Raw genomic sequence first — 22968 nt, forward strand, 5'->3', positions numbered from 1 at the left:
TATATATATATATATATAAAAAATTTCGACGGATTTGTTCGAAAGCGAATCAGTTCAATACGAAGCGTCGGATCGAGGTGCTGCGTTGGGTTCGTATAAGCCCATGGAAGGTTTATACGCTAACTAATTGACACTTTGGCCACTCTGGAACCAATTCCGGAGCATCGGCAAAATGTATGGAGAAAGTTACGTATCACAGGAGGCTGAATTAGCAAACAAGCAAGAAACCAAAAAAGGGCAGGACGAAGTTTGCCGGGTAAGGCTTGTATTTAATAAATAATCTCACAGCTAAAAAAGTAGTAATCCAGCTGCGTGTAAAAGGCCTGGGTGTAAAATAAATATTGCATTATTTTATGAAATTTTATGTGATTTTACACCCTGAAATATGTAGCCCATCAGTATGGGAAACCTAATAAACCGAAATGTCAAGCTCATATATGCGTTTATCCTTGCAGCATTTCATCGGTCTGATGGCCGAGTGGGCTAAGGCGCCAGTCCTTAATGTTGGTGCTGGGTTTGAATCCCGTCGGTTGCAACTTTTTTTTTTGTGTTTGCAAAAATTGTACATGCAGTGTGTAATATTAAGTGTTTATTTTGATGAAGGTGATGTGCATGCATTTGCATGCGATTTTACCATCGGATTTTTTGCTGTGTAGAACAACTTTTTTTTGAGGATTATTTTTCGATTTTATGGAATACAAGCTCTTCCCGGCAAACTTCGTCCTGCCCTTTTTTGGTTTCCTGACGTTTCTTACTTGTTTGCTAATTCAGCCTCCTGTGATCAAAATTTGATTTTACGCATCTTTTCCCATACAATTTGCCGATGTTCCGGAATCAGTCCCAGAGTGGCCAAAGTGTCAATAAGTTAGCGTAAGAACCGAGGTAAGAACCTTCCTTGAACTTATACGAACCCAACGCAACAAAGAGCACCTCGATCCGGTGTTCCGTGTTGAATTGATTCGCGTTCGAACAAAACCGTCGAAATTTTATATATATATATAATAATAGATTTGCTCAAAAAATCACAGAAAATCGGTGCATATCACTCGAATTTCTTATGAATATGCCTTGAGACTCTAACAAACTATATTTAACCCATTATTGACCTCCACCAAAAAAAAAATCGAACCAAATTTACCAGATTTCTAGCATTCTTAGAAATTACCCCAAAATCCAAGCTGGAAACCCCGATACGACCGAAAATAAATCTTTTCTTTGTACAATTTGTCATGAAATTACAGCAACACATTGCCCGGATACGAATTTGAGCATTAAACAATGCAAACCATGGATTATTTAATAAATAAGCTGTTTATTACCCAATAGGTTCCGAAAATTATGTTTTCAATCCTCTTTTTTTATTGGAGGTCAAATATGGGTCAAATATAGTTGGTTAGAGTCCCCAAGGCATATTCATAAGTGTTGTATTCCACAAATATTGTTTAGCGTGTAGGGACTTTTGCTTCACCTATAAAATACCATCTTGAACAAGGAAATCGATATGTCATTAATAAAGTAGCGAGTGAAGATAAAACACGCGGTTTTCGATACGGGATTTAATTCGTCTTTTATTACACAAAATCCAATCTAACAATAAGAAATTCGAGTGATATAAACATGAATGCACCGATTTTCTGTGATCCCATAAAATCGAAAAATAATCTTCAAACAAAAAAGTTGTTCTAGACCCCCGACGAAATATTTCGCTAGACCCCGCAAAATATCGAGAAAGAGCCCTTCTTTGACGGTGCCAAATATCAGACATACCAAATTTTTTATCATTTGTTTGTTCTAAAAAACACCGTGCCTGGGTCGAAACCTATCGACCTCTTGCTTATTACGGTGGTAGACCCGCAGGAACCAACTTCAGGGAGTTTTAGATGATCTTAGATATCCCAACATATCAACAAAGTACTCTACCATACCCACTGAAGCTATTGGCATATGAGCCGGAGTCGAAATCTATCGACCACTTGCTTGTTACGGTGGTAGACCCGCAGGAATCAATTTCAGGGGGTTCTGGATGATGTTGGATATCCCAACATATCAACAAAGTAGTCTATCATACCCACTGAAGCTATTGGCATATGATCAGGAGTCGAAATCTATCGACCACATGCTTGTTACGGCGGTAGACTCACGGACCTAAACTTCTGGAAGTTATTGATGACCTAGGATATCTGAACAAATCTACAACATCCGGTTCGAACAAGGTTGCTGTATTTGAAAAGGCATTCGTATAAGATTCTAGTTAGATTACGTTTCAGAATTCGAATTGTATTGACTGGTTAGGGACCATCCATAAACCACGTGGACACTTTTTTGGAAATCCCCCCCCCCCCTTCGTGGACAATTGTCCATACAAAAAAACATCTTTTTGTATGGAGCGTGGACAATCGCCATACCCCCCCCCCCCCCCCCTCTGAGGTGTCCACGTGGTTTATGGATGGTCCCTTACCTTGCAACATCAGTTTATGTTGCGCTACATTTTTTGGAAGTGTTGGCAAAAAATATGAAAATTGACCAGATTTCGGCTTTAGTGGTACCTTAAATCATATTTTATAACAGGTGCAAGTTATTGGTAGGGACACTACTGATCTAGGAAAAATAGCATTTTGATAAAATGAGCCTTAAAACGAACCCTAAGCGTTATTTTGTACTTTCCAAATATTATAAGGAAACAAAGGTTTAAAAAAAAACTTCATTAAATCTTATGCCCCGTGGCGTTTACGTTGTTTTGGCGGTTATGTGGTAGTAGAATCAGCTAATTGCATTGCTAGCAACAATTCCTCATACTGGAAATAATCAAAATTGTAAAAATTACGGCCTTACTAGCGATTGTTCCTCTTGCCCCACCTCTGAAAAACCCACTACCACAAAATTGAGCACTTTTGTACCACACACGGACGACACGCGTGCTCTACGATAAATTGAGCGCCAAAATTTGGATATTGGAGATAGGCCAACTATGTCATTGTCAAACGATCGGGCGTCAAAAAGCGATCGTCCATGATTTATTGCAGATTTTTCGAATGAATATTTCTCGAGAAATGATTGGAGAACGAAGCTTGATTTAGAGTCGGAGCCAAAAGCAAACCCTATACCTTTCTTAAGTAAGAAGGTGTAATGAACGGGTTCCCTGTCAACTCAATAGGAATTATATTCGAATCGTTTACGTATAGACGTATCCAGTTTGAAATGGCCGCTAGGTGGCCAATGGTGTTAGAAATGACAGCTTCCATGTATTTGAATATGAGAGCTCAGGAAAACTTAATTTTTAAGCAATAAAATGATTATTTATGATAAAAGTATTGATTGATTAGGTGCACAAAATGTGTCTAGAATATTATTAAAATAAAAACTGTTCGAAAAATTTGCAATTGAGATAAGTACACCATTCGATTCAGCAGGAATTTTGGGCACCAAAAATATATAGTTTTCATATGTTAAAGCTATGAACAAGATTGTCCGTTCGACGCATTGGTGAACGCAGAACGCTGTGCCAGTTCGATTTTTCCATCAACTGTCAGTCAAACAATCTACAGGGGTTGCTTTGTTCAATGGTCGATGACTGGCAGGCTATGATGACAGGCGCAAAATTTTGCGTTTGCGTCCAGGCCTGACGGACAATCTTGTTCTTACCTTAAGTGTTTTATTTTAGAAGAAAATTAACAAAAAGTATGAAAATCGAAACATTTAGTATGGGAGCTGTCAAATCTCTCACCATCAAAAAGCAGCGTTGAGCTTTCGCTGGATTTGTCTATTCTGTTTCAAACGCAACAACCGATTCCGTGTACGCACCGGTTGCTGCGTTTGAAACGAAATACATGAACGATACGTATTAAATTTCATTCCAAAATTCCGATTGAGTTGACTCGGTTATATTCATATTCGCTTACGAATAAACAACCGCAAAATTGATAGTCGCACGAACTCTTTAAACTTGAACCCTCTAATTACATTTGATATAAACATACGTTCAAAACTAAGGGTTTATCTTTATCTAACATATTTAAAAAGTTCCGAATGTTAGTCAACGTTTTTAACATAAACTTACCGATTTTTTTGTTGCGAATAGCCTTTGTTGCTCGACTACACGAAAATTCAAGAATAAACAAGCTGTCAGATCCTCTACACGGAGAATCAGCTTTACACTTTTTGCAGTTCGATTTTACAGTACCGACTAGTTTCAACTCTCGAACTAAAAAAAGTGTAAAATACGAACTGCTTTGTGTAAAAGTTACATCTTTACCCAGTCAAATCAATCCGAATTCTGAAACGGAATCTAATTAGAATCGTAAACAAATTCCGTTTCAAACGCAACAACCGGTTCGAACACGGAACCGGTTGTTGCGTTTGAAACGGAATTTGTATGCGATTCTAATTAGATTCCGTTTCAGAATTCGGATTGATTTGACTGGGTAGGTGCCCGAACTGCAAAAAGTGTATACACTGAAGATAAAAGGTGCAGGTGGTTGTGTTCTACATGACCAATATGACAAAGAACTTTGTACCAAACTCTAAAAATCATGCTATTTTTATTTATATTTTTTAATTCTTTGCCAATTTATTTCATCCTGAATAATTATTTCTAATTAAATATTTTCAATCAATGGCACCTCTGTGGATATAAATTGCCCATATTGCCTCAAGTCGAATGGTTCGATAAATGTCCTCCCGGTAGAACCTTCCCTCAGGGCCATGGCCACTCCGGGTGTGGCCAATCCAGTCAAAATGGCGATTTTCACTACCAGTATCAAAAACCATGCATTTTGATACCCATATTGCCCCAAGTCGTATGGTTCGGTTAATGTCCCCCCGGTGGAACCTTCTCCAGGGCACTGGCTACTCCGGGTGTGACCAATCCTGTCAAAATGGCCATTTTCACTACCAGTATCAAAAACCATGAATTTTGATACCCATATTGCCCCAAGTCGAATGGTTTGATAAATGTCCCCCCGGTAGAACCTTCTCCAGGGCACTGGCCACTCCGGGTGTGGCCAATCCTGTCAAAATGGCCATTTTCACTACCAGTATCAAAAACCATGAATTTTGATACCCATATTGCCCCAAGTCGAATGGATCGATAAATGTCCCCCCGGTAGAACCTTCCCTCAGGGCCATGGCCACCAACTTTCATGAAATTTTCTACTCTACAACTTTGCTTAAGACACCAAAGCCCTACAACGTCAACCAACAGAGTTAGTTTTTGGTTGACACCCTGGAAGATCGTCACCCTATATGTCAATAACTTCACAGACAACAGACGTAGCGGCTAGAACAAAATAATTTGAAAATCGTGTGTAAAAACATGGCTGCCGCATCCTGCTAATCTACTAGCGCCATCTGTTAGCCTATTGCCACTCTCTAAAGCAGCCATGATGGTTTTCTGAGAAGGTGTGTTTGAAAATGCATCACCCAGAAATGTTTTAAAAATATATTATTTCAATTTTTCGAAATAAAAATTAAAAAGGTAAAGATTATGTTTTTATGCTATAGTAAATCTACTTTAATTATTAATTAACACGATTCACGAGCACATGGAAGTTTTTTTTTCATTTAATTATCGATATTAAAAAAATTGTCTAGTCTGATGCTTTTTTAAACACAGCAACCAAGGCCGCGCTTGAGGCTGTCAAATTCTTGCTGGTTGTGTTTATAAACAAAACCAACAGAGGTGAGCGAAAAGGAGGGAAGACCCGGTGGAAATCGGGAGGATGGGCAAGCGTTTCTTGGAGGATAAAAGATCCGTAACCAGAAACGAAACAATCCGGAACTGTCGAAGAAGGAAAAACAGCAAGGTATGACACGGTAAAGTCTGGATGTCATCGGCGCCGTCAGCAAGAGCTATGATCACGGCCAACCCCGTAAACGTTTTGGCCCCAAACGACCGCATTCCGAAGATTATCTCCGGAACCGACAAACCAACTACCACGATCATTTCAACGCTCACCTTCAAGACATCTTCAACGCCCTCGAAACCCACCCCACCTTCAAGTGCCGCCACTTCCGGCGAACCCTCGTCGCCATACCAAAGGCCTGAATCTTGAATGTTCTCCCCGGCATGTCAGATTCCCCCACCGGATTTCTAGTGCAAGCGATCCTCAAACACCAGAACCAGAACAAACGATTACAAACGTTGAAAACCAACAAAATGTAAAATGACAGTAGGCGGAAAGTGATATTTTGACAGCGGGCAATGTGTCAGGGCAAAGCGACTGCAGCGCCACAAACGGATTGCCACAACTAAAAAATCTGTAGCGATGATTTACACAAGGGAAGAATCGAGCCCAAACGTCTGTTGTCTGTGATAACTTTAAAAGATAGTCTTTATCAAGTACAACAACTCTTCCGAAGATACCATTTGGCTAGGACGTCAAATAAAGGAGTAATCAATTTATTCCATTGCCCTGGGGAAGGTTCTACCGGGGACATTTATCGAACCATACGACTTGGGACAGTACCAAAAACCATGAATTTGGATACCCATATCGCCCTCCCGGGAAAACCTTCCCGTAATTTTTACTACCAGTATCGAAAACCATGAATTTTGATACCCATATTGCCCCAAGTCGTATGGTTCGATAAATGTACCACAGAGTAATCCAGAGGGAACACTGCCATTTAATTTATATGGTTGCGTTACGCGGTACATCCCAGTCACGACGTTCTAGCAGGATTCTAGCAGAGTTCTTACAAGGCTGGATATTCTTAGAGCATTCTAGCAGAAATGTTCCATCGTTCTAGCAGGATTCTGACAGAACCAGCTCTGCTAGAATATTTCGTGACTGGGATCATGGTACATCCCCCCTTCAGAAAAACCCTTGCATGAAGTGCAAAATCTCAGCAATCTTACACGGAGAGACCGGCCGGGGCAAATATAAGAAAATCTTGGTAAATTTAACAAAAAGTATGGGTTAATTTTTTACACAGCTTTTTTTCAACAATCGATTGTTGATTTTGTTAACCCGAAATTGCTGACCACCGGTAATTAAAATTAACTAAAAAAAATACTTGGAATTGCCATTTTAGTTGGTTAAATGGCCGAAAAAAATTCTAGCAGTCGACTGCTAGAATATTTTTTTCAGAAAATTAACTAAAAATTTCTTGTTTTCAGCTGAAATATTGTGGAATATTCTGTTAAAAACTGGCTGGTAAATGTTTTTCAACTATTTTTCAACATTTTTTTTCGTTGTATCAACCGAATTTTATTTGCATGCAGCAAGTTATTAGTGTTTTATAACAAAACATTACTTAATTAGACATAATTTATGTAAGTGTTGATATATTATGAATACAAAGAGACGAGTTGTTCCTTTTAATTCCGCTATATATTTTTAATATCTTGACAGATACGTATTTCGTCTACTACTTGCAGACTTCATCAGTGTTCTGACTCGACAGTCGAGAACAGAACACTGATGAAGTCTGCAAGTATACACGGAGAGACCGTGCCCAGAAATTTTAACAATTAAAATTGTTGATTTTACTTTCGTTAATTTTAACAAAAACGTACTTGTTACTGCCAATATTCCGTTAGAATAACTAAAATTTAGTATTAATTTAATAACCTGTTTGTTGAAAATGCTAGAGGCAAAAAGCTAACAGATTTCCCGAACTCGAATGAACGTGCTCGACTGTTAGCTTTGGTTTTAGGAAAATAAAAAAAATTGTTGATTGAATATAATTTACATTTGGTTGAATTTTTAAAAGATGAACTTGGGTTTGTTTACGTCTGTCATTTGAAGTCAGGATTCGAACGAGAGCGGTCGATTTGTTGAGTTTGTGTTGTTAATTATGAAGTGAGAGGATGTGAAAGGTGAAACTTACACTATTTAGCTAATGTTGAAGTGGCACATCAAAGTGTTGCAACTGGGGAGGTGGAATTGGTGAGTAGGTTTGTTGATGATTTCTTTGCAGGTGATAAACTATGAAGAGCAAGAGGACGATTTGCCATGAGGACCTCCAATGCGAGTGAGTTGAACATGTTAGAAGAATGTTTGATGGAACGAGAGGGCAATAGAAAGGAAATGCGGGCCGACTCTTCACGGATAGAGCAAAAAAAAAAAAAGCAAAGTAATCCACTTTAACGACCCCCGGGTCTTTTGTGGTCTCTGTTGCAAGTTTCTGCTCATTTCTAGGCGTCCGAAGGTTATGTGTGGTGAGTCACTCAAAACCTCTTTTACGCAAATGGACCGACGTTTTACTTCCCCATCCGATAGAAGGCGTGGTCAGGCAAATCTCGTCTCGAAAAATGCCACCGGGTCCGTCTGGGATTGAACCCAGGCCATACTGGGATTCAGAGGCTACCACGCTAACCACTAAACCACCGGACCCGGTGGATAGAGCAGCCCGTTATGTTGCTTACACATGGCATTTTTAACAAAATGTTGGATAATCCAAGTAAGTATGGGTTTATTTTTGCACAATAATTTATCTAATGTGATTCTTATTAGAAAACTGAATCATTAAAAAGCTTCGTGCTTACGACGGATAAAATCTTAATGAACCATTTTTTTCCAGAATCATCAATTATAAAAAACATAGAAATGCCATGTGTAAGCAACATAAACAACATAAAAAATAGAGATGAAGTAAAATATAAAAAAAATAAAAATATATAAAATATATAAAAGAAGATAATTATTATCTTGAAAGTTTTGTTGCAATACGACTGCTCAATAAACTGGTAAGTAAAACTCAAAATATTTTTTTCAGGAATCGAAGTACGTTAAATAAATTGAATCAAATGCAATGAAAGTTTGTTGCCAAAAGTAATTGTTAAATTCAGGGCCCCGGCGATGGCCTGAAAAAAGCTACCGAACAACATTGGCAATATGGCGGCGTTTGTTTATAAACATTGCGAAGTGTAAACACGATTTTTTTCTTGATTCAAAAGTAATAATAGTTTTAGTTGCTGCTGCTAAATGTAAAATGCGTTGTATTTATGTGGAATTTTCGCAGAATCACAAGATACTGCCGGTGATTGCGACTGCAGCAAGTCTTCTACTAGCAGGTATGTTCTTTTGGTCGATTGTTGAGTATATTATGAGTACATTGAAAATAAATCTTTGTAGCGCTGGTTTGCAGCAAAAAGTACCTGCTGGACGCGACAGATCTCTGATGCGGGAGCTGGAGAATGTTCCTAAAAGCGAACGAGCCTGTGCAGTGCTGCGTCCACCGGACAAGGAATGGTTTCGCTGGAGGATTTGGAGCACGTTCTGGGCAAGTTGCCGCTGCGGAAGCTGGAGAATGAGACAAACAGTGAACGGGCCGGGTCAAGAACGCCCCTGTTCGGTGCTGCTTCCATCGGCCGAAGCAACGTTCCACTTGAAGAGCAGGAGAATGAGACAAGAACGCCCTTGCACAGAGCTGCGCCCTCCGAACGAGGCAACGTTCCGCTGAAAGAGTTGAATCACGTTCCGGGGATGTTCCGTTGCGGAAGCTGGAGAAGTTGCAACACAAGAATGTACTTATTTCAAGAAAATTAAAACTGTAAAAGATAATAGTTTGTCTACGTTTTTTTTCAAACATTCGCTCCGAATATACGTATTTCGAACAACAAGAAATCATTGCAAAGCTACATAGTTTTGAAGCGAATCCGACTACAACTCCCGCTTCTGGAGATTTACGACTCCAGCACTCCAAAAAGATCCGACTTAGAAACCTACTCTGACTCCAACAACAGCGTCCATACAAAATTGACAAAAAGTAAGCCTACTATGGCTCCGACTGCAGATAATTTAGCGATTTTGACTCCAGCTTCTCAGAATTCATCGATTCCAACTCCAACGCACCAAAAAGACCCGATTCCACCGGTTCCAACCCCTTAGCACTGATATATTTATTTTAGGCAATAAAATACAAAATAAGTTTTCCAAAAAGTGTATTAAATGATGAATGCCTCCCAAATTCAGACAAAACAAAATTTAATTATTGAATTTATACTGGTATAACGCTACCAAACTATAATAGCAATTTATTATAATGTTAAATTCGAATAAAAACACTTTTTAAAAGTAATTTCCATAAAAAGGCACAAGTTGACAAATTAGCAAATTACCCCGAATCAGTATTTATGATGTGCGATATTAGGGTAATTCATCCGTTCCAGACTGTCAAAATTCCAAAACGTCAACGCGTCCACCGCCATTCTTCGGTACGCAGCTTTTGTTCCTGTATGACGTTTCGAGGCGAGGCCCTGGTTAAATTAATGCGAAAAAATTGCTAGAGACATTCGACTGTGGTGAAATGTTTTTACTGTGGGATTGTGAAATATGACCAGCCAGACTTGCCTCAACTGCATCCAGATTCCATAATTTGGACCAACAGATGCATCAGAGGAGCAGCAGTTGCAGCGGCACCAGACCGCAGCGCCACCGAGGAGCAGGTTGACATCGAAGATACTTGTATATGTGTGGCGTTCGCAGTCGCTCTGCAAGTTCTTGCTTGTGTTGGTGCTGACGTGGAAGAGCTTTATTTCTGGTGAGTACGTTCCAGCTAATGCGCGTGTGTGCGTGTACTGAAATGTGAGTAAATTTCAACTTGTTTTTAACCCTCCAACGCCCATGGTTGCTCTTATTGACCAACATATAACATCTGAATAACTTTGAAATTATTCAACATTACTATTGTTTTTTTTGCAAGGGTCCTTAAAGCTCTGGGTTTCCTAATATTTCTGGGGCATTTTCAAATTAATCTCTAGATTATGTTGTTAATTTTATAATAAGTGGCTAACGTTGAAAATCTCGATTATGCTCTGTGTGTTGCATCTCGTAAAATAACATGTGTAATTTTGTTTTGATAAAATCCACTCATATTTTATTTATCCACAGAAAGCGAGTTGTGGCGCTATAACCATGGCAAAAGTGTCCAGGGCATTGTGGAAATACAATGTCCCATCCCCGAGGGTCCCGGAGCACCAAAACTTCTTAGCATGGTGCTCCCAACGATTAATTGCTATAACTAATAGGAACGTGAGCGGGGGATCCCCACGTTTCTTCCTCCCCTGTAGATTCAGAAATGCATTGCTGTTTGAACACTCGTGCTCAAACTCAATCCAATTCAACGAATCATCTTTGCGGTTAACTTTACGCAGTTGGTCTGGCCGCTTCGACGTTTGTGATGTTTCAATGCATGTTAATGCAATGGCGCATTGCAAATGTTGATAATGACAAGAAGATGCTAGGCGTCAATCAACCTAAGGCATTCTCCAGGATGCCCTCGAAAGACTGGCTGCGCTAGGGTTAGATTAGATTAGATTAGATTAAAAGTAATTGTTAAATTAATGCAACTTTGGTAAGTAGCATTATTGATATTTCTTCTTTCCTCAATATAATTTCATTTATTTACGTTCCTTTTTTCAGTTTATAGCCGAAATTAAGAATTTTGTATTAAATTACTAATACATTTCACATGTCTATTTGCAGCAAAAGGTTCACTTTAGTGAAAATTCTGTTTCCAACCACAAGAAAAATAACTAAACCTGAGAACATTGTAGATGACTTATCGGATGATTTCACAGTGATGGTAAGTGGATACAACACTTAATTTTATACAACATAATAAAAATATAAGCTTAAAACTTGGTGAAAATTTTGCTCGATTTCTATTTTTCAGGAATTCATGTCAAATTAAACATCTTTTTTAAATATGTTTAACAAAATTTGTAATATGCTTTTTCATTATTTTTAGTTTAATACAACGTAATTTTTTAAAACATTAATCAAACTTTACATGTTTTATAACAACAGTTAAAAAAAAGTTTTGTTTTGATGCTTTTAACAGTAACTTAACAAGTTCATGCAAAAAAAAAACAAATTAGTACAAAACGTTAAATTTTTAGGCAGAATAAATGCGAAAATAAAAACACTCAGCATTGATTTGTGAGGCATTATTACAAAATTTACTGCAAATTCAATAAAAATATCGCTAACAACTGCTAGTTATTGACTACATGTACGAATATTTTTCTGAATTCAAGTAAGACAATAGTTAAAATATAGCTAGAAATTCGGCCCAGCCTATCCCAGTCACGAAATATTCTAGCAGAGCTGGTTCTGTCAGAATCCTGCTAGAACGGTCGAACATTTCTGCTAGAATGCTCTAAGAATATCCAGCTCTCTAAGAATTCTGCTAGAATCCTGCTAGAACGTCGTGACTGGGATATCGTTAGATAATTAAAGAAAATATATATCAACATTGTGGTTTGGTTGAGCGTTTTAGCAGAATGCATTACTACACTGAAGATAAAAATTACGACCAAAATGTGTCGATCCGACACACTGTATGTGTAAACCGGGTTGTTTTTAAATCGATGTGTGGCTTTTACACATCGCGATGGTTTTTGATCGAAAATCCATCCAATGTGTAAATTCCTTTTCGCCTGCTTCGCCAAAGTTGCCGGTGGGTGTCGCCACAAGTCTTGGACTTTGACGTGTAGCGAAGAGTGAAAAAAAACACGTTGGTTTTTACTGTTTGCATTTTTGGTAAGTTTATTTGCATTTTACAAGCTTTTCTTTGGCTGTTTGAGCTGAAAAATTAATCAATTGTTTACCCTCAGCCTCGTCATGATTCTTCCGGCCAAGACAGCGTGACCTCCACCGAGTCGGTGCCCATCACCTGCCCATTTTTCCTCCAGCTCGACGTCACCAGCCGGACATGAATTCGACTGAATAGTCCGTTCGCCGCGGAATCTGGACCGCGTTGCTTAGGGTTGTTCAACAGGAGCGCCCTTACCCGGGAAGCCGACCTGCTTTGGATGTTGGACGGTACGGCTACGAACCAGATCTGTAAGGCCGGCAGTTGCGGGTTGCGTTTCCATACCCGCTCACTTCCGGCGTTTTGAAGGAGGAACTGCTTGAAGAGATGTTTGCGATCAGCTGAGCAAAATTTGATATTTAATATCAAGAAGATCCCAGCTTGGTCAGAATCTGCCGCTGGGCTAAATCTGTTCGCTGCTGATAACAATCAAACTGCTTACAAGCAGCGCAATCCGGATAAACAATCCCACCATGTCCGGGTGCTCCTTCTTTTTGGCCACTAGACCACATTTTTTTCAGGATGTAGGTTTACTTGATCACAATATTTCTGGGTCTGTTTTGATTCCGATGCTTCTTTTTTTTAGGTTAGGAACTCCTTGTTCCAACAGTGGACTTTTCCAGTGTCCAGTTTGAATGCAGCTACTTCCCCTATAGACGCAGGTTCTCCGGTCCTGTTAAAGAGCAAACTGGGCGTGAAAAACAGTTGAGGCAAACCTCCTCTTCCGTTTGTCTCTCATCATCGTAGCAGCAGGAAAAAATCAAGCTCCCAGCTTTGAGCTCCGCCAAAATGTCTGGCCACAATCCACCCCACGGGGGGCTCGGTCAGGTGAACTCGACCTGGAATCCGCGGCAAGTGCCTTCGTAAATTCTGCGACAGCCCCAGTTGGCGCACAAGTCGAGCGAGCGGTAAATGGTGCGGTCACCGCTCACGTGGCACACTCCGCCCAACCACCAGGACCAGCTGTACATCATCCGCAATCCACAAGAAGGTGAGTGTTTGGTTTGGGTTGATTGGTTTTGGGTTTGGCACTGATTTATTTCTTTTTTCGATCGCAGATTCTTGAAATCAACCCAATACTGCCAACGTTTGGTCATAATTCCGACATGCTGGGTTGGTTCGATCAATCCCTGTCGTCGGCCGCACGGAATACGACAGATCTGCCGTAAAACATTCCTCCAGTCATGAGCCGCGGCGGTGGTCCTCCAGCGATGCCCGACCAGAACGATCATTCCACCAAAAAAAAAAAATGCCGGTCAGCAGTTCTACCAACAACACGGTCAACTCCAGCAACATTAACACATCAATGCGTAAAGTTTCGCTGAACGCCCTAATCAAACTTGAACTTAATTCTCCCCCACTATTTTCAGGAACCAAAATCGGTCGGGACCGTCGAGTCAAATCAGGCGTTAACCAATCAACCGCAGCTCATAAAGACCGTTCCGGATATGGTCCCCACAACAAGGACGGTGCCGGCTCAGCTCCGTCGTGTAGCTGCAACTAAATCGGCGCTTCAAACCGAAAGCCGCAAGTATTAACAACCCAGCACCAGGGGTACAGCGGCCGGAGGATTGCACAACTTGTCGCCGAAAGGACCGATCGGAGAGGGTGACGACATTAGCGGGCTGCACATCAAGGATCGCGTCAACTTGTCGCCCACCAAAACCTCCAGTGCGCCTTCAAGAACATCACATCTAATGTAGAATCCGCTGGCCATGGACAAGCTTTTCCGAGTTTCCCTGTTTGGGCAACGTCCCGCGGACACGACGGATGCAGAACAGCGCGAGATGAACATCTTTTGGCGAACCACGCTGACGGGTTGCGAGATCGTGATCGAGAAGTGATTCTGCAAAAGGCCGCTGAAGAAAGACGCGTAAGTCTGAGCCATAATGCAATTTTGTTTAAATATTCTAAACTGCTCTTTTTTCAGTATCCAACTGAATGCGGCCAAGTTCCTCGGAACGCTCGCAGCCATCGGGGACAAAACAACAAGCGACCAGTCACAGACCAGTTGATGGACCACTACATTTACTTTTGAAGATTAACAACGATTATGAATTTAAGTGTAGTTGGAACAGTAGAAGATTTATTGTATATTACGTAATGTTGTGAAATAAAAAAAATCTGTATTTTTTAATTTGAAAGTAATCAATAAAAATAAAGAACTTTTTCTATTCACTAACAGATGGCAGCACAGTATTCCCGCTATTCGATAGCTTCCCATTTTTGCCACCAGGGGGCTTCTGCCGAATCAAAATTTACACATTGGATGCGTTTCTGCCCAGAATCCAGCCAATGTGTTCCGGGCTGTTTACACGGCACGGTGGTCCAAGCGTGGTCTTGTGCGAAAATGGTTGGATTCAACGCTTTTTGGTGTAATTCTGATCTTCAGTGTATGAATACAAAGAGACGAGTTGTTCCTTTTAATTTAATATCTTGACATGTAGTGTTTTTATTTTCGCGTTTATTCTGCCTAAAAATTTAACGTTTTGTACTAATTTGTTTTTTTTGCATTGTTAAGTTACTGTTAAAAAGCATCAAAACAAAACTTTTTTTTAACTGTTGTTATAAAACATGTAAAGTTTGATTAATTGTTTTAAAAAATTACGTTGCATTGATCTAAAAATAATTGAAAAGCATATTGCAAATTTTGTTAAACATATTTAAAAAAGATGTTTAATTTAAAATGAATTCCTGAAAAAAAGAAATCGAGCAAAATTTTCACCAAGTTTTAAGTTTATATTTTTATTATGTTGTATCGAGAAATTAAAAGTGAGAGTGTGTGCGTGCAACATGGAGTTAAACTCTTTGAAAAGCCTTGGTAAGCTTCACAGCAACTGCACAGAAAGTTTGACTCCATGTTGCGATTTGACAGCTCGATAAAACTTACCAAGGGAGATTCGTAATATCTGGAACAACATGTGAAAAGGGGGCATGAGCATTTTTAGACAATTGTTGTATTTAATTGTTGGAGAGTTTTGAGGGTAGAGCGTAATATTTTGAGTTTGTGAGCTTGAGTGCCCTGAGAGGGTAGAGCGTGATTTTTGAAGTTTTTGAGCATGAGTCCCCTGCGAGGGTAGAGCGTGATTATTGGAGTTTTTGAGCTTGAGTCCCCTGTGAGGGTTGAGCGTAATATTTTGAGTTTTTGAGCTTGAGTCCCCTGAGAGGGTAGAGCGTGATTGCTGGAGTTTTGAGCTTTAGTCCCCTGTGAGGGTAGAGCGTGGATATTGAATGTTTCAGCTTGAGTCCCCTGCGAAGTTAGAACCTAATAGATGAATATTTGAGCTTGGGTTCCCTGCGAGGGTACACGGAGAGACCGGCCGGGGCAAATCTAAGAAAATCTTGGTTAATTTAACTAAAAGTATGGGTTAATTGTTTACACAGCTTTTTTTCAACAATCGATTGTTGATTTTGTTAACCCGAAATTGCTGACCACCGATAATTAAAATTAACTAAAAAATACTTGGAATTGCCATTTTTGTTGGTTAAATGGCCGAAAAAAAAATTCTAGCAGTCGACTGCTAGAATATTTTTTTCAGAAAATTAACAAAAAATTTCTTGTTTTCAGCTGAAACATTGTGGAATATTCTGTTGAAGACTGGCTGGGACATGTTTTACAACTTTTTTTCAACAATTTTTTTTCGTTGTATCAACCGAAATATTTTTGCATGCAGCAAATTATTAGTATTTTATAACAAAACATTTCTTAATTAGACATAATTTATGTAAGTGTTGATATATATTTTCTTTAATTATCTAACGATATAGGCTGGGCCGAATTTCTAGCTATATTTTAACTATTGTCTTACTTGAATTCAGAAAAATATTCGTACATGTAGTCAATAACTAGCAGTTGTTAGCGATATTTTTATTGAATTTGCAGTAAATTTTGTAATAATGCCTCACAAATTAATGCTGAGTGTTTTTATTTTCGCATTTATTCTGCCTAAAAATTTAACGTTTTGTACTAATTTGTTTTTTTTTGCATGAACTTGTTAAGTTACTGTTAAAAGCATCAAAACAAAACTTTTTTTTTAACTGTTGTTATAAAACATGTAAAGTTTGATTAATGTTTTAAAAAATTACGTTGCATTAAACTAAAAATAATGAAAAAGCATATGGGTCATTCCATCTGAAGCGGAACAGAATTTGAAAATTACCCTCTCCGATCCTGCTCAAATTTGGCAGGGTTGTTGATACTATCAAAACATGCAAGAATCCCGAATTTCATCCAAATCGGACCACCCCCTCCATTTTTGTACCTCCCCAAAAAATCGACCTTTTGGCGATTTTTGACCAAACCTCCTAGTTTCAAACCGCGATAGCTCAGGAACCACAAATCTTAGAAGGTCGGTCTTAGACTCAATTTTGAAGGAAATTGGACGTAGAATCCATTTCCGTGATCAAAATGTTGATTAATTTATTTTATCTACCTGTATTGCGCAATTGAAAACTTTAAACGGCCGTATCTCAAAACACCCCAACCGAGGGGCAAGACACAGTTAATCAATTATCTTTACACTAATTAATTAGCGATGATTTTAGTCAATTAGCTAATGAGTCGGATTCCGCGAAGAAAGGCCGTTGTTTTGATAACGATTGTGCGGGGGAGAGGACAAAATTTTAGTTTTATTCGGCGCAGATTTGATAAAAATGTTATATTGGAAAAGTTAATCTTGTAAAAATATGTAGCAAAAGGTCCTAAAGTAAAATTTATTTAAAATGATAGAATATGTAAATATTATTGTATTTTTTTATTTCATGCAAAATATTGATGTAAAATAACTACATAAATTATTAATTAAAGCAAAATAATGTGGATTTGTTAAACACCGTAAAAGTTAGCACAGATACTTAATTTTACCAGGGGATGTATCCAAGGATTTTCAAAATTTTCCCATTTCCCATACACGGGGTCATCCATAAACCACGGGATGGGTTTCGACTAGTGGCGTGCTGGGTTTCCAATCCAGCGGTCGTAAGTTCGATTCTTGTACCGGAATGATGATTTTTTTTTTAAATTATTTTGGTAATTCTTTAGGTTTAGGTAAATAATTCTCAAAATCGAATTGTAAAACAATAGCTGTCCTCCCAAGCTACCTTTCAACACCTCAGGTTAACAGTATTCTGTTTTCTCGGGATTTACAAAACAATTCCTGAAAATCTAAATAACTAAAACACTTGTCAAACTAAAAATTATGAAAAAAAAGCTAAAAATAATATGATATAAACATTTAGAAGTATTTATATCATTAAAAATTCGAAAACGGAAATGAATATTAAATTTTAAAAATCTTAGAATGAAAAGAAACTTTAAAATCATAAAAAATAAATTAAAAATCTAACATCAAATAATCAAAACAAAATATAACTGAACATCTACAAATTAGACATCGAAAAATCAAAATATCTAGTAATCTTAACATCTAAAAAATATAAAATTTTAAAGCCATTTAAAATATATAAAATTTGAAAATAAATCCAAAAATATAGAATTCTAAACATCATAGTATTAAATCTCAAAATCCTGAAATCAAAAAAAAAAAAAAAGATAACCTTAAAATTAAAATCTAATAAATTCTAAAATAATAAAAAAAAAACTAAAAACCTGTTGGTAAAAACAACTATGAATATCTTTACATTTACTTTCATACTTAAAGAATGTGAAATATAAATTGAAAAACATAAGCAATAAAATAAAGCTAACAATTAAAAAAACTAGGAAAATCAAAAATATAAAAATCATACAAAATCTTATTCTTAACATCTACTAATTAAGAATTAAGACATCAAAAAAATCAAATTATTCGGTCTACAGCATTGCCTTGGCGTTCTCGATTGCGAGATTCCTACTCGAAACTAGGTGTTCGAAGGCTTGATTGTTGAGGCAACTGCAAACCTCTTTTTACACCTTAGTTTCCATCCACCCCGGTATTCGAACTGATGACCTTTGGATTGTTAGTCCAACTGCCTACCAGCGACTCCACCGAGGCAGGACCCAGAGAGACGACTCCTACACCTGGACTGAGCTAACGACATAACCTCTAGGTTAGACCGGGGCCAACATTTACTGCCCTGTCCGACGGAAGGTGTGATCAGACAAATCTCGTCTCGAAAAATGCCACCGGGACCTTCTGGAATCGAACCCAGACCGACTGGGTGAGAGGCAATCACGCTTACCCCTACACCGCGGGTAATTAAGACATCTGAACCGCGGTAATTAAGACATCTGAAAATCAAAATATCTTAACATCTAAAAACTTCGAATGCTTAAAACAAAAAAATCTTAACATGTATTTAAAAAATCCAAAATTATATATCTTAAAACAATACATAAAAAATCTAGAAATAAAAAAAAAGTCATAAGAATCTTAAAATTAGAAAAAAAAACTAAAAATCATACATGATGATCTCATGAGAAAAAAGATCGAAAGAGCAAGATAGCTAAAAATCTAATACCACTATCACTAAAACTTAATGTCTAAACAAAAACTACGAAATCATAAATCTAGATAAGCATCGAAAAACTTTAGAAATTTAAAATTTAAAAGTCGTTGGAATCTAAAAATCTAAAAGAAACCATTGAAGACAACACAAAATGATGAGATCAAAAATATAAAAATCAAAAGACAAAAAATCTAATAAAACAAAATAAAATAAATAGAATTTAAATCTAGAAATCTGAAGAAAAAAACTAAACATCTAGAAATATATCTAGAATTATAAAAATTATTCTGAAACCCTGAATATGTATCAAAACATTTGAAAACTATCAAACTAAAAAAAGAAAATTTCAAATCCAGAGTTTTTTTTGAAAAGGTTCTATAACCTATTGCCTTACATATGTTTATAGGACCTAATAAAAAAAAGGTCGGGAAGCGTTCGAACATCTTTAGAATTTAAAAAAAAGTTCTTGAATTAAAAAAGCTTCTAATTCAAAATAGTCAAAATCTTAAAATTATTAAATCTTAAACTATCAAAACTATTTTTTTCTGAAATATGAAAATCTGAAATTAAAAATAAATAATTAACTCGAATTTAAAAAAAATAGTAATTCCAAATAATCAAAGATTTTTAGATTTTCAGATGTTTATTTTTGAAAAAAAAAAATTACTAGACTACTGTAAAATGTTTCCAAAATAAACATCTGAAAATCTAAAAATCTATCCGACAATATAAACATCTCAATGAAATATAAAATCCGAATATTTAAAATTATAGAAATAAAAAAAATAATCTTAAAAATCTTATAAAAATATTTTTATTGAAAATCTTCAAATCTAAAATCTTGAAATGAGAAGAAAATTCAACTTTCTGAGATTTAACAATATAAAAAATCCTATGTAAAATGTTATATTAAGAGTACTGCAACCTGCATTATTAATTCAAAAGTGATGCAAATGCATATGGGACATTAATGCGTACAGGGGTAGTGAACATCTTGAAAACTCAAAACTATATTTAAAATCCTTAATCTAAAAACCCGTAATTATAATTACTCAAAATTAAATCTAAAAATATGAAAATCTAAGAATTTTTAAATTTGAAAAAAACCAAAAAATCTCAGGGTAGCATCAAACTTAAAAACCTTGATCAATAAATTTAAAATGTAATATAAATCTAAAATGCTTCAAATTAATTTAAATATTCTCGAAATAGCTAACAATCTAGAAATCTAAAAAATCCTAAATCCAATACTATCCAAATTTGATTAATCAAAAAAATAAAACCATTTTATGCATCAACAAATCTTAAAAGCTGTAATTCTAATATCTAAGCATCCAGAAACTTTACTAATCTTGAAAATATAAAATCAAAATATTTTAAATGAAATTCTATAAATCTGTAAACGTTTCAATCATAGACTACATAATTAATCTATGTTTTAATCTTTAAAATCATAAAAAATAAATTCATTAAATTCTTGAATCATAGCATTCCAAAATCTACAAATCTAGAGTTTTTTTTTAGAAGGTCCTATAAGCTATCGTGATTTATAAGTGTATAAGAAGGACCTATTCAAAAAAAAAACTCAGGAAAAAAAAAACAATAAATTTGCAAAAAACTAAAAAAAAACAGGAGCTTAAGATCCATTGTATATTATGGAATCAATCATTTTAAACAGGACTGGAAGTTAAATGTTATTCCTGTAGGCGTTTTTGTCCCTGTTTAAATTAAAAAAAGTGTTTTAAAATGAATTTTCCACTAATTCAGTTGTTTTGCAATAATTAGTTATAAAAAATGTGAAAATGAGTTGCTTTGGAGAATTCGAACGGTGCGGGTCGCGGTTAACACGCCGGATTTTCGTTGCCGTTTCCGTCTTTGTTTTCCCCCCAATTGTGTGTGTTTTTCGGTCCGGGCGATTTCGCGTTTTCGCATTTTAGTTGGTTTTATTATTCCACAGCCGGCTGTCTAAGATTGAATCATTTATGCTAAACTCAACACCAAATAACCGGGAATAATCTCATCCGCATCCTCCGACTGTTTGCCTTGAGAATGCATAATACATCACATCATTAAACAAAATTTATTGATTATTGGGTCGCATCATCATCCTCTATGTTGAATCCTGGCCATTACCCTTACCCACTAACAAAATCCCAAGTAGAAGTAGTTTTCCGGCACACGTGGGGGTGTGGATATCGTATAGAACCCACCCTTTGTAGCAACCTGTGCTAACTAACATTCCCGTCCCAATCCCCTCGAGATCTACAAACTGACATGGCGGGCGCCGTTGGTGGCCAATGACTGTTACCTATTTGCTTCAGATCTAGTTTTAATGATCTTGATGTTTTATCTTTTCAACGCATTCATACATGCTGTTGATAAGGGAAACACCATTAGATCGTTTAAGCGTATGGTCAGTTGTATTGATAGGAGATTACGGTCCTGTTCAGCAACGGAGAAGGACAACCATGGGTGGTCTCTCATGCTCATGCTCATGCTCATGCTTATCTTTACACTAATTAATTAGCGATGATTTTAGTCAATTAGCTAATTGATTAGCGCTGATTTGATATCCCATTCCCATCTTACATTAAGTAATCTTGTCGTTGAGAAATGTCATTTTGACAGTTTGAAAATAATCTTTACTTTCGTCTGAACCGAAGGTTTCTTTAAGTAATTGGTTGTGAGGTTTCAACCGGTATATGCCAGTTCCGGTTACTGCCGGAACATGGATTTCGACGTGGCCACAACCAGCAGCAAACTCAAGGCTGAGGCCTGCATAATCCGGTCAATTTTGGCTGCACAAGAAGGAGTCCAAGGACAAGGAGCTGTCGGCGAATGGGACACGGCCTCCAAAGCAAATGGAAGCTGCCCTCGACCACGGGGATGCTTCGGCTGTCATCTGCATACAATGTCACTGAAGCCTAAAAAGTACCAAAGTTTTGGTGTCTAGTGTCAAAATTATGGGGAGTAACATGACGAAAAGGGCGCAAAATCGAAAGGACGAAAATATTTTTTTTCTTTATTTTTGTTTCGTTAGTTAAAATGAAATTAAATGTGTACCATTATCCGGGGCAAATCGAGACACATGGGGTGAATTGAGAAGTGATTTTAGCAATGTTTTTGCACAATATTTGAATATTTTTTAATTTGTTTCAGTAGGAATAGACACAAAACAACAAAATTAGTCTAAATTTGAACTTTTATGTCTAAAAACAGCTGTTTTGGCTTTCTTGTCGAAAATTTACCAACACATTCAAACCACGGGGTATAATAGAAGTTGGTTTGTTTGACTCAAATACATGCTTTTTCGTAAAACCCCACAACGTGAGCCCCATAACGTCCCTAACAATGGGCTATGCCCTAGGCTATGCCCTGTTCGTGGACTCGCTCTTAAGGTTTCCCAACAACATGGTTGAGCTCAACCGCCTCAAATTGCAGATTTAAATTAACATAATGATGATCTGTAAGTTCATTGGCCAAATAAGAATTTGCGGAAGACATTTCAGAGGATTTGAAAAAGACACCTGCTGGGAAGATTTGCCTGAGACCTGATGCTAAACATATATTGTTGGTGGCGGCATTTATGGTTTATTTTAATGAAAAGAATCAATATGAGTAGCTACAGGATTATTTTCCAAAAAATTAAATAAGACTTATTATATTTTGATTTGTGACCCTCTGAAATGTTATTCCCGAAACAGCGCCACCAAACATTTGGTAGCGGCTTCAGCAAGCTACGTCAGTATCACGGGCCTGCCCTCGACGGATGTCCAACGAAAGCTTCAGCTTCCCCCACGGGGTGTCCGGCCCAAAAGTCCGCCTGTTTCTCTTCCACAAGCTGTGCCCAGTTAAAGAAACGCATCCGGGACATGTGAGGCTACGACCGTTACCGGGCCGGAAGAATGAAAGAAAGCGGCATAAGGCCACGCATAAGGCCCTGCAAACAATTAAACTTATGTGAGGAAAATTGTTTTATTT

The 22968-nt window shown here is 37.4% G+C and overlaps 1 protein-coding gene and 1 long non-coding RNA gene across 7 annotated transcripts in view; one reads left to right on the forward strand and one right to left on the reverse strand.

Annotated features, from left to right (window-relative positions):
• Positions 1-22968, reverse strand: part of LOC120428492 (protein RCC2 homolog) — a 115270-nt gene that overhangs the window by 84406 nt on the left and 7896 nt on the right. The window contains exon 1 of one of the 4 annotated variants that reach the window (XM_039593506.1): positions 4058-4210. The exons of 1 other annotated variant lie outside the window; for it this stretch is intronic. Coding sequence is in view for 1 of the 3 variants with exons in the window: in XM_039593505.1 (XP_039449439.1) it covers positions 3978-4010 (33 nt within the window). In the remaining 2 variants the exon portion in view is untranslated. Of the gene's footprint in view, positions 1-3899; positions 4033-4057; positions 4211-22968 lie in introns of those variants that run through there. 2 more of the 4 variants (XM_039593507.2, XM_039593505.1) reach the window with 2 other exon arrangements.
• Positions 4429-14937, forward strand: LOC120428498 (uncharacterized). 3 transcript variants are annotated; one of them, XR_008211866.1, is made up of 6 exons: positions 4429-9016; positions 9078-13064; positions 13127-13531; positions 13599-13850; positions 13911-14413; positions 14471-14937. It is a non-coding gene; the product is annotated as an uncharacterized LOC120428498 (long non-coding RNA). The 3 variants fall into 3 exon arrangements; XR_008211867.1 differs by having other exon boundaries at positions 4439-12488; positions 12563-13064; XR_005607117.2 differs by having other exon boundaries at positions 4441-13064.

Source organism: Culex pipiens, chromosome 1 (genome assembly GCF_016801865.2).
Source record: "Culex pipiens pallens isolate TS chromosome 1, TS_CPP_V2, whole genome shotgun sequence".
In the NCBI taxonomy this organism is placed as follows: domain Eukaryota; kingdom Metazoa; phylum Arthropoda; class Insecta; order Diptera; family Culicidae; genus Culex; species Culex pipiens.